At 47.9% G+C, this 21,500-nt stretch overlaps 1 protein-coding gene across 5 annotated transcripts in view; it reads right to left on the bottom strand.

The window, feature by feature from the left end:
- Positions 1 to 20,158, bottom strand: part of NSD3 (nuclear receptor binding SET domain protein 3) — a 34,440-nt gene extending 14,282 nt beyond the window's left edge. For 3 of the 5 annotated variants that reach the window (XR_014616751.1, XM_084221776.1, XM_084221778.1), the window contains exons 1-11: positions 19,896 to 20,158; positions 13,657 to 14,378; positions 10,884 to 10,952; positions 10,256 to 10,415; positions 9,363 to 9,517; positions 8,193 to 8,690; positions 7,326 to 7,452; positions 4,011 to 4,111; positions 1,581 to 1,626; positions 940 to 1,070; positions 272 to 400 (exon numbers count right to left, since the gene is read on the bottom strand). Coding sequence is in view for 4 of the 5 variants with exons in the window: in XM_084221776.1 (XP_084077902.1) it covers positions 272 to 400; positions 940 to 1,070; positions 1,581 to 1,626; positions 4,011 to 4,111; positions 7,326 to 7,452; positions 8,193 to 8,690; positions 9,363 to 9,517; positions 10,256 to 10,415; positions 10,884 to 10,952; positions 13,657 to 14,334 (2,094 nt within the window). In the remaining variant the exon portion in view is untranslated. The remainder of the gene's footprint in view (positions 1 to 271; positions 401 to 939; positions 1,071 to 1,580; positions 1,627 to 4,010; positions 4,112 to 7,325; positions 7,453 to 8,192; positions 8,691 to 9,362; positions 9,518 to 10,255; positions 10,416 to 10,883; positions 10,953 to 13,656; positions 14,379 to 19,895) is intronic. The other 2 variants (XM_084221777.1, XM_084221779.1) reach the window with 2 other exon arrangements.
- Positions 20,159 to 21,500: the final 1,342 nt, after the last annotated feature.

Below are 21,500 nucleotides of genomic sequence, written 5' to 3'. Positions count from 1 at the left end.
ATGGAGCAGAAGATGGCATCTACTTTTTCTATTGATGCTGGCAGGTATGGATTAGACACCACCTTCCAGCTGCTGAGCTTTCTGGCCAGCAGGAGGTCTTAGGAATCATTTAATATGAATCATTTAATATGAATCATTTAATATGAATCATTTCCAGAGCATAAAAACTCCTAAAAACCTGGATATTTTATCTGAGAGGTCAAATTAAGAGAACTAACAGAAATAGGGGATACATATTTAGTATCCATCAGTTCCCACTACCCCCAGTTACCTGACAAACAGTGTCTTTTTTACTTGTTCCAGTTCCTCTCCTGGATAAGCTGGAGTCCACTGACTGCACATCTGAGGCATCAGCATCAGCAGTGGCTGAGGGGCTGTCTGAACGCTTCCCAAAACTGCCCTACAAAGAGGAAAAAACCACGGCTCTCAAACCAGACAATGCCAAACCCCAACCATTCTGGGAAAAATATTTCTGTCACTGTTGATCAAAAGACCATTTGGTAGGTCAAGAGACACCAAGGTCCTGGAAAGGTGCTGAACTTCACTGGGATGACACAAGTGCTGCCTTCTTGATATATTTCACCTGTACAAGCCAAACACCTCAAAGAGCTCTCTTACTTTTCCAGACACTCTTTGGAGTTACACCAGATCCAGCAGCATCTCCCAATTCCCCAAGAATTTCAAATCTTCCACAGAGCAAACCATGATCTAAACCAATGCTTTGCCAGACAAAGTAACAGGAAAATTTGTAAGTAAACACTGCATTTTTACAACAAACCAGTGGAGGGGATTAGAACAGACTAAGTTTTATGTTTTCAGACAATAAAAGACTCAAAATTTGTAGAAAATAGCATTCACATATTTGGCAATAATCAACTGAGAAGCCTCTTGTACACTGACAGCTTGTTCAGGTTCCTGTGAGAACCAACACACCTTTACCTGCAAATCATTGAGTCCTCTGGAGTCAGAGTCAGACGTGTCCCTGTAGGCTGAGCTGGTCAGTTCCATGTCCGTGGAGGCACGACTTCTCTTCTTTAAGGGTTTGCAGGAGTCTGAAATCTCACTGGCACCTTAACACAACATGCTAAAATTAGTTTAATACATGGTCTTGACTCTTTGCTACAACTTAATAAAGGAAAGAAAGATGAGGGCTTGGATTCTATTATCTGTCTTAATTTTCAGTTTGCAATTTTGTTACTAGTTGAATTCTCCCTGAAACGGAACTGAAAAGCAGCTTAGGCAGAGCTTCTGACAAACTTTCTAACATGGTGACACAGTGGAGGAAGGCAATAAACTGTCTCTAAGGGAGGATAAATCCTTAGATTTCCTCTTCATCGTCCATCTTTAATTTTGGCTAAGCAGAGAAATGCCCAGAAGGACTTGGGGGCTTACAGCACATGAACAAACACCATCCTTCCCCCAGCAATGCACAGGACCAGAACCCCAAACACAGCCTGACCCCAGGGAAGCTGAGCTCAGCCCTACAGAGCACCAGCACTGTGGCTCACATGGAGCAAAGCTGCTGCCCAAGGGCCACGAGCCACCAAGGTCAGCTGAGTTAATTTTCACCTGTCACTCACCTTTCTGCAACCCCGTCTTCACTGCTGCCAGTGGGACAGCTTCAACCTGTTTGAAAGGAAAATCCACAGTTAACACCAGAGGAAAGTTTCTCCCTAGTACCAAAAAGCAAACAGGTCAGTTCAAGGGGTTAGAATTCAGGTGGGAGCTGCCATCCCCTCCTCAGCCCGAGCCTCCGCGTCCTGCCGGATCCACTCCTGCCTAGGCTGGTGCCCGCAGCCCTGGCAGCCACGGGCCCCTAGCCAGGTCCTTCCTCTCTGCCCTGGGGCAGGAAGGCGACAGGAGCGCTGTATCCGTGTCCAGCAGGCAGGAGGGGGCCCTGGGGCAGCCACCCTGGCGCTGTGCAAACCCCAGAGCTGTGCGAGCACACCGGCCCCGGCAGGGCTGGCCCTGGGCTAGCGAGGCACAGCGGGGCTCACTCTGGGTGCGCTGCAGGGCTCCCTGCGGCTCCTGCAGCCCTTGCTCCCCGTCTAGAGCTCTGCACAGGCCTGCTCTGCACAGGGTGCCGTGGTGCAGGGCTCTACACAGCTGGAACTCCAGGGCACAGGCGCTTCAGCAGACAAATGCACAAGTTTACAGTCTTGCAAAAGCACTTCCAGTCCTTCACCCTACGGAGAAGCTTAGGAACTGTTCTGCCAACACACATGGAAGATGTGGGAATTTGGTGACTGGATAATATTTACAGAAGAAAGCTGTTGCCTAAAATCCTGTTTTCAAGGTTAAGAATTACAAGTTATTGCTTTGCAATGTGGTTACATATGCATGGAGAAACACATTTAGTAAATATTTAAGGATTATTCTATAATTTTTTTAAAAAATATTTTATTTTGTTGTACAATAGGTAAAAACATACAGTAGAAGGATTTGTATAGGATACATTTTGTAATACAAATATAAAATCTAAACAATCACTTTTATTTCTCCACTAGTCACTGTAACAGTAGCATCAACATTTTGTTTTTCCCATTAATTGTACTCGTTCCAGTTATAATTTTATACCAAGTTGTTGCAGACTAACTGGGGAATCAAGAAAACTTGACTTTAGGTAACAAATATTGTTGCATAATTGTAAGAAGCTAGTAAGTTTTCTTTTTTAAAATTTAACTTAATACATTCAAGGTTTTGCGCATTACAGTGCCCCTGGGTTTCACTTTAGCCAGATACTTCTCCTGAGAAAAGCACTTTAATTAATGTCCACAGACTGAGTCAGCCAGGTGAGAGAAGCACATGAAGCTACCTGGCATCCATGAAGTTCATCTTGTTGGTTCTTATACCTTTGTTAAATTAAGAAACCTTTACAAACATAAAACAACTCTTTTGAAAGGGGGAGGCTGCAACAGCTCGTGCCAAGAGGCTCCACGGACCACATCAGGTGTCACACACCCAACACTTGAATTGCTTTAAAGTTTCAGCAAGAAACTGCCTCGAGCTGGAGCACTCCTCTGCTGCACAGCAGTGCAGAAATGCTGCAGCATCAAAGGAAAAATAAGGAAAAAAAAAAACCCAAAAAAGCAACCGAGTTCACTTTCAGTTTCTGAAGTGAAGGAAGTGCAAAACAAAGCGCAAAGGGCAAAGAATAAATTAAAGAGATAAAAATATTTTTTCCCCTTCCCATATAAATCTTCATCCTGACTGTCCCTCTTTAAAAATTCTCACTGGGAAAATCTAAACTATGAAACATTTATATAAAATTCTCAGCTTTCAGACAGAGGCCCTTGAAGCGGGAAAAATCAACCATGCAAGGAGAAGAACCAACAACTTTGACAAACTTGTTTAAAGTGTATGCAGGTTTTAGTATTTCTGTCCATCCACTGCACTCTCCTACTCAATTCCACGCAGAAATTTTTTATCATTAAAATTTTCTTAAAGCAACAACATTTGTCTGTCTGACATCCAGATTAAAGGAATGCCCTGTACACGTTAGAACTATTTCAGGAAAAAATGGTATATCCCAGAACTGTTTTGCTGATGTCTGCCAACATGAAAGTCTGACTATTCATCTTTAAGTGAAATCATTCTTGAAGTCCATTTTCAGAAGTGGTCAAATTAATCACTCTAACTTCATTTGAAAAACAAAGCCTCAACACAAACCAGCAGCTAAATCAAGAGCCAAAGGAAGGAACCTGGTGGCAATTCCATCCAAGAGAAATCACTGAAACAAACCCATTTTGCTCAGAACAGAAATCTCAAAGGAAACATGGCAGGTTCATTAGGAGTCATCCATCACTGCGTGCCCACTTCCATAGCCTGACTGATACTGAGAAGATGCCAGTAGCAGAGTCACAGCAATGGCATTGACAGGGGGATTTCATGGAGGATAGTCCAAACCGAAACCCGATGGGGAAAAATGGAGAAAAATAAAAAGGCACCAATATAAGCCACAACATTTATGAATACAATATATTTTAACTCTCTACATGGAGGAAGCCAACCTGCTCCTTTTTGATCTTCTTCTTTGGCACAACTTCAGTGGATTTCTCAGACTCGGAGCGGGTTCGAATCGATCTTCTCTGTTGCTTCTTTTCTACAGAACCTGAGGAAGGAAAAAGGTTTCCATTATATGATTCCTTGTATTTCTGAGGTACAGCAAGATGTGCAACACCAAACCAAGAGGTAAAGGAACGAAACCAAGACTTTGTCCTCTTTTGAATGTTTTATTTTTAAATTCAGTTCCAAGCTATTGACCAACTGGTGCTGTGGCTGCAGACACACATTCTGATTCCAGAGATCAGCTTCAGAAAACAGACACAAGTAACAGACTGGAACAAAAGGCTGGAATTCAGATTAGGGCAAGCATATTTCCACAATCCATAACACACCTCTCTGGCATGGTCTTCACCTGGGTAATTCTGAACCAAACAGTCCATCTTTGGTGTTTTGGGAAGGTAGCCACAACCAACTCCTTGAACAAAAACAAACTAGAAATTTCAGACGCAAAGCACAGCTTCAGGATTTCCTCCAAAATGCCAGATCTGTGTCCCCCTCTGTGGGGTGAGGGCCTCTGTCACATAACTACAGCCAGTCCCACCCTGTACCACCTGCAGCCACACCAGACCTCAATGCTCACCTGAAAGTTTTGAGGTGAAGAAAAATTCAGCACAGAGGCATCAACCATGATGTGTTACCTCATTAATGAATGTGAAAAACAAGTTTTTAAAAGCATTAGCATAGGAAACAAACTCAGATTAATGAAGGTTACTGTGACATTTCAAGAGATGAAGAGGGAGCTCCTGGGGTTTTGGCAAATAAGGCTGGCAAAATCAAAAGACCTTTCTGTGCTCCAGCACCTCCCAAACAGGCACATCGAGAACCATGGACACGACACCCAACACCATGGGCAGCTGTTGGAACCAGCACAACACCTGGAGCTGACAAAACTGGCACCTGAGCATTTACAATGAGCTGCTGGGGAAGCATTATGCTGGGTTTTCAGCCTGGGAGGTTTCACCTGTACAAGACACAACTGGGAAATAATTTGTTTTCTTCCAAGCAAAACTGCAAACTCTTGGGAGCTGACTGTGTCAGATGGATGTGCTGTTAGGAGCTGTAAACCTGCCTGGTCTTGTCAGGAGATCAAGTATCTAGAGACACACACAAGGGCTTGCCCCAGACTGAAAGACAGCCTTGCAAAAGGACTTCAGAGAAAAAAAAAATGAAAACTCCTCTCAATACATCGGATGAGCATTTTCCCCATGGCTGCATGGCTTGGGAATGCCTCAATAACTAAACTACACAGCTGGAAAAGTTATCATGTCACAATAATTGGATTTCTGAGGGGAAAAATTTGTTTTTCTTAGATGGAAAAAACTTTTACAGCATATTAATTAATGAGTAATAGCAATTAGTTATTAATAATTTAGAAATTAATGACTGAGGTCAACATCCATCATGTCTGTCCATGTGTAACTTCTGGTTAGGCCCCATCCCTTGAGGAACTCTCACAGCAGCAGTGGGTCTCCACATCAGAGCTGGGGAATATCTTTTGTCACTTTGCTGTGTGACCAAAATCCCCTGAAGCAGCTTCAGGTAAATTTGAGCAGATGGGACCAGCAGTTACTTTAAGCAAGAATGGATTTTCTCCCTGTGCTGCCCTGCTGAAGCCAAGGAGGATCAAGCCCTGGATCAGAGAATTCCAGAACCAGAGTGTCTAATGTTGGCTGACAGCAACATTGACCACTGCAATGGGCACTTTCTCCTCTTCCTGCTTTCCAAGGATCCAGTCATCACCTTCACAATGCTCCCATCCCATCTTCAGGTATATTTTCATCCAAAGTTTCAGGACAAATGTTGGACCAGCCCTCCACCTTGCTGGAGATAAATCCTAGTTCAGTGTCTGCAGGCCAGAGGCACCAGGGATTCTCAGGGCTGCTCTTGCAGTAGCAGGCTTCAAGTAAGAGAATTATCTTTCCAGCATTATTGAAATCTCTGTATCTAACTGCAGGTTAGCAATAATGACTCCCAAAGTCAGTCTGGGAAATACTTTACCGTAAAGGGATTCTGAAGTTCCACTGACCTTACATTTGAAAAAAGGACTTGGCAGTTATGTTCCACAAGAGGGGACCAATAACTGGACTTTGGAAATGGCTTTGAGAGTGACTGGAGTGTGCACTGCAGGTAAGCTCAGGCACTTACAGGGTGTTAGCAGGTGGAGTGTTACGTATCCAAAAAGCCTAAGAAAATGAAAAAAGAGAGGCTCAGAATTCTCACCCCCTACATCTGAGGAGCCAAAGGGAAGCTGAAGCCTTTAGATCCCAGGTGAGAGAAGCAGAACTGCAATGGCCTCTCCTGCTGCAAGGCAATTCAAGGAGCCACAGCAACCACAGCTGGAAAGAACCACCACTGTCAACAGCAGGGGAATTTCCCCTCACAGCAGGAAATCCGAATGCTGCAGTCCCAAACGCTCCATAAACCAGCAAATAACCCTGCCTAACACCATCACACAGACAGAACCTGAAAGGTGATTGCAGAGGACTCGTGGGTGCTGACCACTGAGATTTCTGACTCTGGTTCTCATCTATTTCATGTTTGGAAAGGGAGAAATAATCAAATAGATGGATAGTTAAAGCAGAAGTGACACCTGGCAACATTATGAGATTCAAACAGCTAATTGAAGGTTTTCCCATTTCAGGCCCAAGCTCCATTATCTGCTTCAGTGGTTTTTTCCCTCAAACCTGATAGTTCAAAACTCACTGCTTTATGATGTAGCCCCTGAGATGGCTTCAGAAGGCAAGCACCACCTCATTTGGTCGATGGAGTTAGCTGAAGCAGTTTTTAGAAAAATCCCTGTTTTCTAACAGGTCATGCAAAAACTGAACAACAAAGCCTAGGGAGTCTCCATCTCGAATCAGACATTCCCCACTGATATGTGCCACTTCCTGACTCTTTTTGCTTTCATGACAGCTCTCATATTTTCCATCTGGGACCAAAAGCCATGGCAATACCCTGCTAACACACATCCACTGGGTTGTCTTCTAAACCAACTTTCCATTGCTCTCCACAAGACATCATCCCTCGAGTATGTTGCCTCAGGCTGTAAGCTGCAGACACAAAATTCAGAGGCCAAACCACCAATCCCACCCCACAGCCATGCTGGGTATGCTGGCTCACCATGTGTGACATTAGCCATGCTCATTACTATGTGAGCAGAAAGGTGTTAATAATTCTTAAGTAATGAGAAAATGCTGGGTTTGATATTTGAATTCTCATGCTGCAGGCTCAGATTCAGAGCAGGATTGCAGTTTCCCTACCTGCTGCCCCAGAAGTTGTCTCAGGAGAGGAGGCGTTTTGCACCACTGCTTTCTCACTTCTCTGACCTGATGAAGAATTAAGTTTCTCTTGTCCTTTGACGCTTATTTCTGTTTTGTTACCAACTCCCTTGAAAAGAAAAAAGGAAAAGATTGTCTTTCCCTGTTACAAAGGTGTGCTGCTACCAGGTAACAGGCCTGCCCCTGAATCTCAGAACAGAAACAATCAATGCTCTCCAACCCAACACATAGACAGGATTAATCTACTGCGGAGCTGCTTCCCTGCACAACTTTCCACCCCTCTCAATCTCCACTCACACACAAGGAAAAAATAATTCCATTGACTTTTCTAAACATTACCTTCTCTATAGGGCTTAGGATGAAATAAACACTCTCCAGGTAGAGAGGCAGAAGAAGGAGGCAGAGAAATAGTCCTAAGCCTTTTCCTTACACTGACTGTGGGAAGCTGCTGTGCACCTGAAGGAAGCTCAGAGGCAGAACTCAATTTAAAAGTCTGTTACACAAAATGTAGTTATTACTTTTTAGTACATTATTAACAGTTTTGTCATCTGTTTCCCACAAAACCACTGATTTTATCAAGAATTTTTGGACTATTTCAACTAGGAAACTGAAGATATTTAATGTGTTACAAACAAAAATATGGCCATCTGTAGGGAGCTGCTCTGCTACCAGCAAAACAGTTACTGCCAGAGCTGCACTGAAAGATTCTATTGTCACATCTGTCTGTTAATCTCTCCAATGAAAGGAACATGGGTGGTGAAAGCTTGGTGGACACAGCTCAAGCTCCCCAGTAAGGTAGGCTCAGGATAACACAGGAGCAAAAGAGGGGTCAGCGCACCAAGCACGTACCTTGGTGGAATAAACAAATTGATCGATGAGTTTTCCATCCCCAGCAGCATTCTGAAGGGCAAAAACCTGTTCAATTTTAACAACCGGAGACATGTTACACTTTTGCAGATCCAGGTTGTGCATGGTGATCGAAGCTGGCAGGGACTTCCTAGCTGCAGCTGTTTTCCAGGCGATTTTCACAGGTGGAGCCTCCTCCTCCTCCAGGCTGGAGTGCCTGCGCTGGCCCTGCCGGCGCTCACAAGGCGAGGAGCCCGCGGCCGCGCTGCCGTGCTCCGGCTGCGAGCTCGGCGCCGCCTTCGGCCGCCGGTTCTTCTTGGCCTCCGATTTGGAAGCAGCAGTCTTTTTGGCTTTGGCCAAAGCCTCCTCTGGCTCTTGGTCTACGTAAATGAAGGTGTACTGTTCTATCCTCTCTTCCCGGGTCATTTTCAGCGCCTTCTCGGCGTGGGCAATGCCAATGTCCCACTGCGCTCGCTCCCTCTGCGGCCGCGGCTTGCGAATCTTAAGGGACAAGACAAGCAGTTGGTTACGCTGATGATTTTGCCATTATAGCACTTAAAACACAACCCTGAGGGTCTCTGCATCTCTCAGGCAGCAAATTGCAGTCTGCTCTCCCTGTACAGGGTATTTTTGACACTGAATATATGGTGCCACATTCTCTTCATAGAGAAAAGCAAGGCACAATTTTTTCCAAGAATATTTCTGAGATTCACATTCTCTGAACCTCAGAGAAAGCACAATTCTTATCACTTGCTGTGCCTGTGTTGTGCCAAAGTAGAATGCAATATAAAGACTGTTTATCCAAAGTGAAGTTTTATTTCCTTGGCCTATTAGGGCCGAGAGAGTGTGTGTGTTGGGACTGCCTGCTGACAGTCACGAAGCAATCAGGAGAGGAGTGCAGTTCTGTGCAAAGTAAGTGCTTAGCAGATTCAGTTTAGATGAAATGTATATAGTATAGTATAATAAAGTAATTAATTAACTTTCTAATAAGTTAGAGTCAGATACATCATTCTCTCCCCCTTGTTGGAGTCATCCTTTATTCAATAAATGTAGACACAGAATTCTCTGCTGGTGAGATGCAGCCAGTCCTTCCCAGGACAAAGCCCTGAAGAGTTCCAGAACTGCCCTGGAGCATCTCCCTCACAGAGATGATCCCCCCAGTGCCCCCTGTACCTTCTGCTTCTCAGAGTGGTTGCTGGCTTGCTTGGCTGCCTCAGCCAGTAACTGCTCGTACTGTTTGTGCCCTTGGTACTCCCGGACGCGCTTCTCGTGCACCCAGGCCCGCTCTGGCTGGTTGCTGAAGAACTGTACGTGGTATTCCCGGGCACCTGAAAGGGCAAACACCACTCAGGAGCTGTACCAACACTGCTCTGTTCAGCTCACACCTTCCTCCTCCCCAGTGCTTCCTTCCTGCAAGTGCAGGTACCTGGCCCAAGTGCAGAAATACAACAGGCCAGATCCAGAACAGTTTGGGATGGATGCTTGTTATCATGATATTTTCTGAAAAATCCCCTTGCTAAGGATTTTCTCCTGAGAAGTCTCAGAAAAGAAATGTAAACAATAATTATCTGTTTGCTGTAGTTTGGAGGTTGCTTACCAACAGGTGGATCTTTGATTTGTTCCATGTGAATTGTTTTAATTTGATAACCAATCACAGCTAGCTGTGTCAGACTCTCTTTGTCTGTCACAAGTTTTTCTTATCATTCTTGTTCTAGCCTTCTGATGTCTCCTTTCTCTTTCTTCAGTACAGTTTTAGTATATAATGTTCTTTTAATATAATAAATCAGCCTTCTGAGAACTTGGAGTCAATTCTCATCTCTCACCTCGTCCTGGGGACCCTCACAACACAACAAGAGATGCTCAGGACACCCTGCCCACACTGAACTCTCCCACTGACTTGAGAAAAGCAGAAACACCTGTGCACCAGCCCATTCCCACAGTGTCACGTACCAGGTCCAGTTCTGTGCGTGACACAGCAGAATTCACCCCTCAAAGACACTTTAGAATGAGGATATTTTTAATAACAGAACAGCTACAGACACCTGGCAAAGAGCTTCCTCCCTTACCTCTTGTATTAATTTTGGTATGCACGTCAAGCTGTGGATCACAGGACACCATGCAAGGCCACCATGGGTACGTCCCCACCTTGGACCAAACCAGATCCCCAACCTGGAACTTGACGTCGTGGGTGACCTGCGTTGGAAGGGATGGCACGAGCTGCTGGACCTGCAAAGGAAAAACCAGATTAAAGGCACAGGAGAGGATTTAGAGCACCTGGAGATGTACACACCATCCACAGGGACTTGTTGTTGTTGTTCTCTCAGATATCCCTGTGGTTTGATAATCCAAGATGAGAAAAACATTTCTTAGAAATGTGAAAGAAAAGAGCTGCATGCAGCTGGGATTTACGTAACAACATCACTGACAAACAGAGACACAAAAGAGCAACTGCCACCCCCCCCAAAAAAGGATTCTGCTTCTTAAGTTGATTAGAAACACTGCTTTTAGGATAAAATGGAGCAATAAATCCAGTACAATAAGAGATGCATTGATGCAGTAATGAGAGTGATAAGAGTTTAAAAGAAATGACAACTGATTTATCAGATAAATTAAAGAATCAATGGAAAAAACAGTCCAAAAATAGTGAGTGACATTCTCTGAGTTCCAAAAGTGTTAATTGGTGCATGTACTAACCGGGGCTTCCTCCAGCACTGCATCTTCTCTTGGTCTCTCAGAGAGTGTGCTAAGCCTCTCATTTGGTCTCTAAGAAATGGGTAACAGTGAAGAGAAAAAAGGAAAACAACACTTACTGTAAGGGGACAGTAAAACAACAGAAGATAATAGTGAAACCAGGCAGAAAAAAATAATTCACAGAGAGAAAGGCAACCATGAACCCAGAAAATGTGAATATGACTATTCCTTGTACCCAATTAACACAGTAACATCACAATAAAGAAATACCTGCTTTCCCCTACACTATTTAAATTACTATCACACCAAAATGTAACTATGCTCTCCTGTAACAGATGACAGAAGAAAATACATGCAGAAACAGCAAATCCAAGTAACTTTTCACCTAAAATAACACACAATTTCCAGAAACCAGAGAACCCCATGTGAGGATATCCACAGCGATGTGGTGAGTCTCACTGTGCACCAGTTATTTGCAAGAACTGCAGTACATAAATTATGCTAAATATACAACATGATCATTGTAAAATCGATGCTATATTGCATAGAGTTGACAAATATATTTGGAGGATCAAAAGTCCACAACACAGAGCATAATCAGCCCCAACCAGAAGCTGACACTGACCATGCCAGCAGGTGTGAGGGGACAGGGGATGAGGTAAGGGTGGGCTGGGAACTACCTCAGGAGACAAATGCCATGCACTTGCTTTTCCTGCAGCAGAGAAGTCTAAAGCCTCAGAGAGCAGCAGCAGGAGTGGTCAGACACAGGCAGTGATGAATCAATAATGCTGAGGACCCCATTGATGCCAGGCCACTCCAAGCACAGACCCCACATCAGTCCCTGCTGTGTGCTCCAGAGAACTGGGGACACAAGGAAAGGGCCAGAGCAGCTCAGGTCAGGGGGGAAAACAGCCCAGTGTCTCATCTGGAGCTCTCTGTACACAACCTCCATTTAAGACTAATCACATTGCTATTTGCTAGGCAGAAATTCTTCCTCCCTGCACAGCAGGAAGCACAGCATTGACTCCTGCCCTTCTTTAGCTACACGGAGTTAGTGAAACCTCCCCTCTGCCAGGAGAGTCAAGCTGGGTTCACAGGCTGCAAACTTCCAGCTCCTCACAGAACACAACTGCTGAGCAGAGAGGCTGATTCTCAAAACAAGATTCAGAGCTTGACTTTCACCAGTGTTTTCACAAGGTTTCCATTTTAAATCCGCCTCTCCAGTATGGGCATCCCCTCAGAGTCAGTGGATTTCCTCTGAAATTACAGCATCAGAATAAGGAACAACTGGTGACCATCTGACTTGCCACAGCCTCGTTGAGTGTAAAACTACAGAACAACCACAGCTGTACCAAAAGTTCTTTGTTCTTATGAAGATGATCCCAAGCCACAAGTCTCACACCATTAACACTGAAGATGACTAAAGTGTACATGAAGACGAAATTGTGCAGTGGAAAGCAAAATGATGGGATAATGGACCTGAGACTGCCCTGGCAAACTCATACTGAGAACCACCAGCAGAAAATCCTGCTCCTGTCAGAGCAGGCCATGCCTGCAACAGGGCTGGGTTACACGTTACATTTATTGCAACACCACCTTTAGAAAGGGAAATGAAAGGAACAAGGAAGACAATAGCAAGACCAAGATTTCTGGTGAACTCTGGATGACACACATGACTAGGAGCTTGGAATTCAAGAGGCAAGGTTTTAGTTCAGTCTGTGAGAGAGAAGATTCCATTCTTATGGCAAGCAGGTAACAGAGCCAGAGGGAGAGGCACAGCCAAAGCTCCAGGAGTAGAACAGGAGTCACTGGTAAGAGGGGAAACAAACTGACAGCCTGATGTGGGGGTGATGGAGTCTGGCCAGAAAGCAGGTACAGCGCAAGAGAGACACTGCTCAGGGAGTGCCAGCAGGACACAGCAGCTCCTACAGCCTCACAGGGGCCCCGGCACCTTCCTGCAGCACAGAACCCACTCCACCAGATCAGAGCTGGTGCCTGCAGAACAGGATCTTCTCCCTGAGAACAGCAAGCACCAAGGGCTTTTTCGCAGGCCTGACAACAAACTCAGCTACATTCTGTAATAGCCCAGCCTGTGCTGGGCAATTTCTGTCCCTGCCAGAAATGGCAACTTCCCCATTCCTGGCACTTACTAGCCTCTCTGCCACCCGTTCCCTCAAACTGGGAGAGGCAGAAACCAGCACCACAGAGGTGGAAGGAACAAGCACGAGAAAAGGAAACACAAGTACTGGAGCGGCTTATGAAACTGAAACAAAAAGAATGAGAGGGCACCAAGGTAATCTGGGTCTTTGCTTCCCAGAATCTCAGTTAACACCACCTGATGTACATCCTCTAGATATGGACAATAGGGTTCAAGATTAATTAATGTTTCACTGCTGAATACCCCAAGGAACCTCACTTCCACTCAACAATCTAGCACTCCTTTGAGAGGCAATTTTAAGAATGTGTGAGCTTTCGTCCAGAAGTTCCATCTTCAACACTGGCCAGAGTGTAGCAAACTCTAAACATGTTATAACACTAAATAATATTAAAAAACAATACATAACCTTTTCTAAGATTTGTTTTTCACACGAGCCTTTAAACCAACATTGCGTTACCTACAGACACAGCTCCTGGCAACCTCATCCTGAGGCTCTGACGAGTAACTAAAGCCTGGTGACTCAGCGTGCACACAGCCAGAACAAGGACAAACCCTGCTGGACACGCTCTCCATCAACAATACCAGGTGTACAGATGGCTGAATTACCATTCCACTTACATTTTGCTCCTCTGGTTCTAATTTTGGAATTTTGTGTGACTTGCGCTCTTCCGATCGGGAAGAGTCATGCTTGCTACTTTTTTTCCTTTTCTCTTTCCTCCCTTCATGTTTTGCCTTAGCGTACTCCCTCGCTTGGACTTCATTCAACAGGTCCCCACACAGGGAGGACTCAAACAATTCCCTGCCGTTCTGGATAGTTTTGGTTATTTTCAGTTTGATCTCTGGTGAGCCAGTCTTCTTTGGAATCCCCACTTGTGGAGGCGGCGGCGGAGGCGGCGGCTGGGGAGGAGGGGAAGGTTTCTCCACCGCTTCGTGCGGCCTGGCGTTGGAGTTCTCCAGCTGGTAATACTCCGGGGGGCTGAAGTTCCTGCCCGTCCCGAAGCCGTTGGCAGATCCGTTGGGATACTGAGGGTAGCCCTGGTACTTGCCCTGCGGCTCGTACATGCTGATGGCCGGCGGGTAGCCGTTGCTGAGCGGGGGCAGCTCCTCGGATGGCGGGGGGTACTGGAAGCCTTGCTGCAGTGCGGCCTCGTACGGCGTCCGGCCCCCATCCTCGGCAATGTCACTGCTGCCATCAAAGGCCTCCTCTTGGCGGATGTTGGCCGAGTCAATGAGTTGAGGTGGTTGCTGAATTGTGTTTCCCATGATCCCTTGCATGAAAGAGAAAGAGAAATCCATTGTTCTGCTCCAGCATCCTTAGCTTTCCCTTTTTCTCATAGGGCCTAGAGGCAGGGGAAGGGAAATAAGAAGTCAGTGTAAATTAAAAAACAGTCATTAAGCAAATTAAACAGTTGAGGAAAAAAGGGATCTCAAGAACAATTTCCCCCTCTCCATTCAGCAGACACCCTCACGTGGATTTAGAGAGGACCGTTGTTACTGAGCCTTTACAAAGGGCTACCGGCATGTCTTTCAGATGGCAAATTTCTTCTTTTCCAAGACATTTCAAAAAATATCAGAAGCACCTATGAGCACTTAAGAACTATAAGCCCAAGTATTACAAAGTCAGAGTAATGGTGCCAAACTCCCTCCCCAGCACTCTCTACAGCCTTCCTAGTCATGCCCTAGGAAGGGTTATTCCAGCCTGAAGCAGCTGGACAGCATTTCAACCCTGCAGCAGATAAGAGATACCAAGTTGTCCTGAAACAGTCACTGTAAACTGCACAAGCTAGGAACACCACAGAAAGACCAACAGAGATACCTCTTCTCCTCCTCCCTCCCCACCTCCTTGCCACAATTCGAGACACAAGCAGCCTTTGGGGAAGCCATAGGATGCTCTGGACAACAGCACAATGAAAACAAGTGGGTCATTCCACCTTGGCCACTGGGAAACCAGTGCCCTGCAGCAGCTTCCCAGCCTCCTCCCTCCCCAGAAAAGCAGGGTACAGTTTGCATGCACTGGCTCCCAGCAGCTGTGTGAGGAGTGTTATTCTCCTGCCCCTCACACTTAATTTCAATATTAAGCACTGCACGGTTCAGAGCCTCAGCATCAACAGACCCCCAAACCCAGAGGTTACTCACTGAATGAGATTCCACACCTTCAGCCTTCCAGTGCATATTAAAACACCACAATCAGACTCAAAGTTAGACTTCCAAAACTCAACTGCTGGCTCAGAGAAAGTTTTGGCATTCACGTAAGCAGCTCAATGTTCAACAAGAAGCAACACACAGTGACCTGACCTGCAGGTAAGAAACACCAGTTTGCTTCCCACAAGGTTAGTTCAGTCCTTCCAAAGCAAACACTGCCCCATGGTATTTGTTCTGCCTGTGTGGGCACACAGGAGGGTTACTGTGCCCTTTTGGTCTGGGTTAGAAATGACATTAATGCATCCCACAGACACTTCTTGTAAAGGAAACCTGCACTAAACCCTGCCCACATGCAATTCTCACCCTGCCAGAGCTGTGCATCTCAATACCTTAGAGCTTTGCTAACACTGAGAACCTCTCTTCTCTAAGACAGCAAAAAGTAACCGAAGTTCCAACAGGAACAAGGACTCTAACAGATTTGTGCTGGATGTTTTGGGGTGATGTTTTTCAATGATCTTCACACTTTGATTGATGTTTGTCCTCATCTTCACTGTCCTGTGAGATTGACTTGGGCACGTTTGTCACTGTAATTAATTCAGGGCAATAACAGCACAAGACTCTGCAGCAGAATTTTCTCATTGCAGGAACTTTTAAACCTTGGGGCCATGAAACCACCCCTACCTCCACAGCTCTGCACATCAGCCAGCAAAACAACACAGGCAGCACCGTCAGGGGCAGCAGATCTGAGGAGCAGCACTGGGATTGCACAGAAAGGTCAAAAACCCCAACCCACCCCAGTTCTGGGAAGAGGAAGTGGGACTGTTTGTACAATTTACCACTGAATTGTTACTTTCCATCTGCCAAACCAAAGAGCAAACAGTAGATTCTCACACTAGGCTGGGTTTTATTTTTTACTAAAACCAGGTTCAATCTTCTGAATACTTATAAAAAACTCTTGGGAAGCTGTGGCAGCACTTCAGGAACATCCACAGCTGGGAGGGCACAGTCCCAGCTGCCAATGCAGCTCCCACAGGCTCTGCAGAGGTGGCTGCCCTTGTGTTTTGTTTTGCTACATGACAGAAGTGTGGATTAATGAACTTCAAAGCACTGCATTTACACTGGATTTAGGAGCCACCAGTTCAAGAACAGTTATGATTTGTTTTTTTCATTCGTTCCAGAGCTCACCTGTGTCACCCAGCCTCTGGGACACCCCATCCCAAACTGGTTCCTCAGGAGCTCTGTGTAGGCTGAGAAGCAGGGTCAGGGCTCCACAAACTGCCCCAGCAGCCCCACAGCACCAAGGCTGTTCTCTGCCCCCCACAGCACTGCCATCACTGCCACCTCACTGCCATCACTGTTAACACACCCAGACTTTCCCACTCTCCTTGCCCAAAATTCTGCCCCACATGCTGCCCAGTGAAGTGGCACCTGGGCAGCATTACAGTGAGAGGACAGGCCCTAGAGTGACCCACAAAAACAGGACACAGTGAGGAACCCTGAACACACAGGAATCTCAACAGCCAAACCCAAGCAAGGATCACTTTGTGTACGTCCAACCTAAGAACACTTCACTGTCACCACAGAGAGCTGTTCCTGCCACACAGCAACATCACCCAGACCACAGGGCAATGGGATTTCCAGCTGATCTTGCAGAAAAGTATTCCAGAATAGATACTTCTCACTATGCCAGTGATTACTCCATGAACCCACCATGTCAGCCTCCTGTGAACTGTAAAGCTTGGCTTTCAAACATGACCCATAACAGATCCTGCACTGATACAACACTGGAGATGAACAGATAAAGAAACAGTTTCATCACTTCAGGGTTTATAGGAAATGGACACTTCACAGCAGCTGCAAACAACTTGAAATCAACAATGAAAATTTGAAATTAACACTTTCAAAAGTGCAACTGTATTTCCTAATGAGAAGGTTTCCTCTTTGGAGGTGAGAGTCCCCCATTCTGCTCAAGTCCTTTCCCAGGGCAGACAGGGACACAGGGCCATTTACAAACATTGAGACTTGACACACCTTCAGTAAATATTTTCCTGTCATCCATGGGAGAGTCACAATTCAAAGGAACAGAGGAAAAGGTAAATGGAAAAATATAAGCAGCACAGAATAAGGCAGGTCAGCCTTCCTTAAGTGAACACGTAGTTTCAGTTCCCATCCCAAGCTTCTCAGCCCAACTGAGCACAACTCAGAAAACCAGTTCCACTCCAAGAGTGAGTGCTCAGTGAGGGGAAGGTTTTGCAGAGATTATGGATCTCTCCAGGTTCACCTTCTCACCAACAATTCCACTTATCTAAAACCAGTTTTAGTATGAGTATTTTTCAACTTTGCTTTCAGAAAACAAGACTTGGAAGTTCTCAAACCTTGCTTCTATGCTGCATTGGACTAAATAACAACTGACCTTAGATTATCAAACAACTCCAATCCTGTGTGATCACAGCTTTTCTTATTCCCAATCTCTAGGTCTGGCTGAGACTGGCTATGGCCACAGCAGGGAGAAACACAACAGGTACTGATGAAGTCCAGCATACACACATTTTAAACAGAGGTTTCACCAAACCTTTTCCCACCCTGTTCTGTTGATAATGCCCACCCAGGGCTAGTGCAGTCAGAGGTAAGGGGTTTTTTGGATGGAAGGTGTGTGTTGAGAGGCAGGAGCTGGCCTGCTGGCTCCTGAGGGAGCTGGAAGCACTGCTGTGAGTCAGGCGTGTGTGCTCAGAATGGTGTCACTGCCTCATCACCCTGAGCTGGCCTTTCTATCACCAGCCTCAAAAGCAGAAGTTCCAGGACATCTTAATGTCCAAATACCACCCAGTTCCTGCCCACACAGACCTAACCCAGAGAGATGCAAACCTCTGCTCACATCCTACCGACCCCTCCTTACCCCACAGATGTTTACTGCCATTTCCTGTGCTGTTTCACCCCAAAGTATCCAAGCTGCACTGGTGCTGCTCTCCTCAGGCACCCAACCAACACAGCAACTGCTCCCAGGAGCTGTTCACTGCTGCAGGTGTTTGACAGACAGACAGACAGAGCTGCCTGGCTGGACAGGCAGGGTGTCTGAAGTGATGCAATCACTCCTGACCTCTCAAACCCCTAAGCCTGCAGTTCACACGCACCTCACTCTCACACCTCTCTGCAGTTCACACCCTGCACCTCACTCCTCCCCTGAGCTGAGCACACCCACTGCTCCCAGTCACATTAACCACGACCCAGAGGGACACCTCTGTCACCTGGAACATCATCCCAGTGGGTCAGAACTGTATGAACTGCAGAGAGAAATTAAAAAAATTGTTCCTACTAATCCCTGCATTCAGTCTGTGCAATCTACTTTGTCCCATCCTTCTCTGCATGTCTTTAACAAATCCCCCAGACAAAGCTCTGTTTGCACACGTTAAGACAATGACAAATTTTCACCTGCACCTGAGTCTTTAACAGGAAACCCACAGCCTGTGGATTTTTCCTGACTCCAGCTGGACTGAGCTGTTCCTCCTGGCAGACACCAGTGGTGAATCAGAGGCCTCTTGACAAACTTTAAAGCATGAGGTGAGGCTGCTTCCCTGTGCACCTTTGTAAAGGTGTTTTGTATTTGGTTTCTGAATGCCAGAAAAAACAGTCACGTCTGTAACTGAGCTAGATAAGGGCATTTCCCACGGTGCTGTGAAAAGAAACAACTTGGGCAGTGGAGAAAAGGGGTTTGTCTGAAAAAGGAGCTCAGAGACTCATTTGTTTAGAGAGCCATGGGACTCAAACGGAAAACACGGAGCAAAAACTCTGGATCTTCAGGAAAAGTCATGGGCTAATACTGCTATGAAGCCAGAAGTCAGGTATCACAGCCAGGGTAAGAACCACAATATGTCTCACACAAACCCCCTCAAACTCAGGTAAAGTCGTGAAACTGGAAAATGCAAAATACGGATTAAAACAAAACATACAGTCTTTGACCACCATCCTTCACTCTTACCCTGCACCTTCAAAAAGCACATGCTCAGGCTTTGGAGCAAAATCCTTCCAAACAGTCCATAAAAATAATTAATATATATATATATATTTAACTACCAAAGCATTCACTGTGCATCTCTGCAAAAGGTCACTGAAAGACTTGAACAGCCATCAAAACACGCTATAGTTTTCCCATCAACTATAACTACTGCCTACTTCATGCTGTCCTTCGGGCTAGTATATATCTGTAGAACTGTGTCATCGCTAAGACTTTTAACAACAAATTGCACTGGAAAGACCGAGCGTATCTACAACGAAACGAAAGCACAGCGAGACCACAACAAAGTGCAGTACAACGCAACAGCACCGCAGGAAAATAACAGCAGAGCAACAACAAACCCTTCGCTGATGCGCAGCTCTTCCCGCGCGCAATAAAACCCCGTTCCTCGAGCTGCGGAGGCCGCGGCGCGGTGGCACCGGCGGCTCCGGTGGGCGAAACCCCGAATTTCTGGCCCGCAGCAGGTCGGGGCTCGGCCCCGGTGAGAGCGGCCGGGCCGGAGCGGGGAGCGCGGAGCCGGCCGGCGGGGACGGCGCGGGGGTCCCGCGTCACGGCGCCGAGCCGGGGCCCGTCCGGAGCGGGCTCTGCACCGGCCGGGCTCTGCCCGGGGCCCGGCCCCGCCGCCCCGGTGCCGCCGCGGCTCCCGCAGCAACATGGCGGCCGCGGCCCCTCCGCCCCGGGGCCGCCGCGGCCCCGCGCTCACCTTCAGTCAGTTCCATTCTCCCGGCCCCGCCGCGTCCGCCCGGCCCCGCGCAGACAAAGGCGGCGGCGGGGGCGGCGCGGGGCCTCCGCCTCCTCCTCCCGCAGCACCAGCAAGGCCGCGACGGAGCCCCGGCCTCGATTTCCGCGCCCCCGCCGCTGGCGCCGGCTCCGCCCCGGGGAGGCCGCCCGCCCCCAGCGCCCGCCGCGGCCGAGGGAGGCGCTGGCGGGGCCCGGCGGGTCCGGCGGGTCGGCGGCCGAGGGAGGCGCTGGCGGCGGCGGCGCTGGAGCGGCTGTGCCGGTGCGGCCCCGCCGAGCGCCTCCGCCCCCGCCCGCCCCCCGCCGCCGCCGCACTGCGCAGCCGCGCGCGCACGCGCCGCCGTCGCCCATTGGCCGCTGGGGCGGTGCCCGCCGCGAGGCATCACGGGAGATGTAGTTCGGCGCGGGGTGGCGGCGGCGTGACCCCCGAGGGGAGCCGGGGACAAGAGGGGACTGGGCGGGATTTGTATCCCTTTCTGGGCTCCTCGGACAAGAGGGACAAGGGGCTGGGCTGGGAAGAGCTGTAAGAAAGGAAATTTAAAAAGGGATTCTGCTCCTCACTTTAGGGACCTTCCTAAAGGCCCGTGCAGAGTGCAGGAACAGCCATAGGTGAGTCTCCTCAGGAACAGGAGAGGAGACTCATCTGTGTCCCTCATTCCCACAGGAAAAGCTCTTTTATACATAATCTAAATGTGTTTAAAGCCCAGTTTCGTACTGGGAGCTCTGGCTGCACACTCGGGAGCTCTGTCCCTTTTTTCACCCATCTACCCCATTTAATTTTCTACTTTTTAAAACACTGTTCAACTGTTTGGGCATCCATTAGCCAAAGGGTTCCGGACCCTTTTTTCACAGGGTCAATGAAATGTTTTTTCCTCTCTAGTTTCTGAAAACCAGGTAGTATTTCATGGAATCTCAGAAAGCCTCTGGTTGGAAGGGCCCTTAAAAATTTCAAGGGATCAAGTCACCTGCCACCTGCTGGGAACGCTTCTCCAGCCGTCAATGTGTTCCACCCGCCCCTCAGCCACACGGGAGCGGAGCGTTTGTGTCACACACGTCAGGGCTTGTCCCCCTGACACAGAGCAGTCTCTGCCCCCACGTCCCTCACACCCAGAGCCGCGCTCTGTGTGTTCGGGGCACCGGGCGGAGCGAGGCCGCTGGCAGGGCCTGCAGACAGCGCAGGGCCCGGCCTGCCGCCGCCCGCGGATGTCGGGAGCGACTCCTCCCTGCGAGGCGCTGCAGAGCTGCCCGGGGGAGCTGCGGCTGCCCCCGGATCCCCGGACGTGTCCGAGGCGAGACGGGCACGGGCGAGGCTCCCGGATGAGCTTTAGGGCCCCGCGGGTCGGTCCCGAGCGCCTCGCCATGCGCGTGACGTCACGCGCCACTCCCCCGTCTCCGGATGGCGTCATGCCACCGGCACGTGACGTCACGGCCCGCGCGCCGCCGCCGTTGTCGCGCACCCAATCAGCGGCTTTTCCCGAGGGGCTCCTGGGGTCAGGCCCCGCCCCACTGCGCTCCCATTGGGCGGACCTCCGGCAGGACCGCGCTTCCGACTTTCGATTGGCTGACGTCG

Source organism: Fringilla coelebs (assembly GCF_963513975.1).
Source record: "Fringilla coelebs genome assembly, chromosome: 26".
NCBI classification, from domain to species: domain Eukaryota; kingdom Metazoa; phylum Chordata; class Aves; order Passeriformes; family Fringillidae; genus Fringilla; species Fringilla coelebs.
The sequence above is the reverse complement of the archived record's forward strand: the minus strand, read 5'-3'. Positions and strand labels throughout refer to the sequence as shown.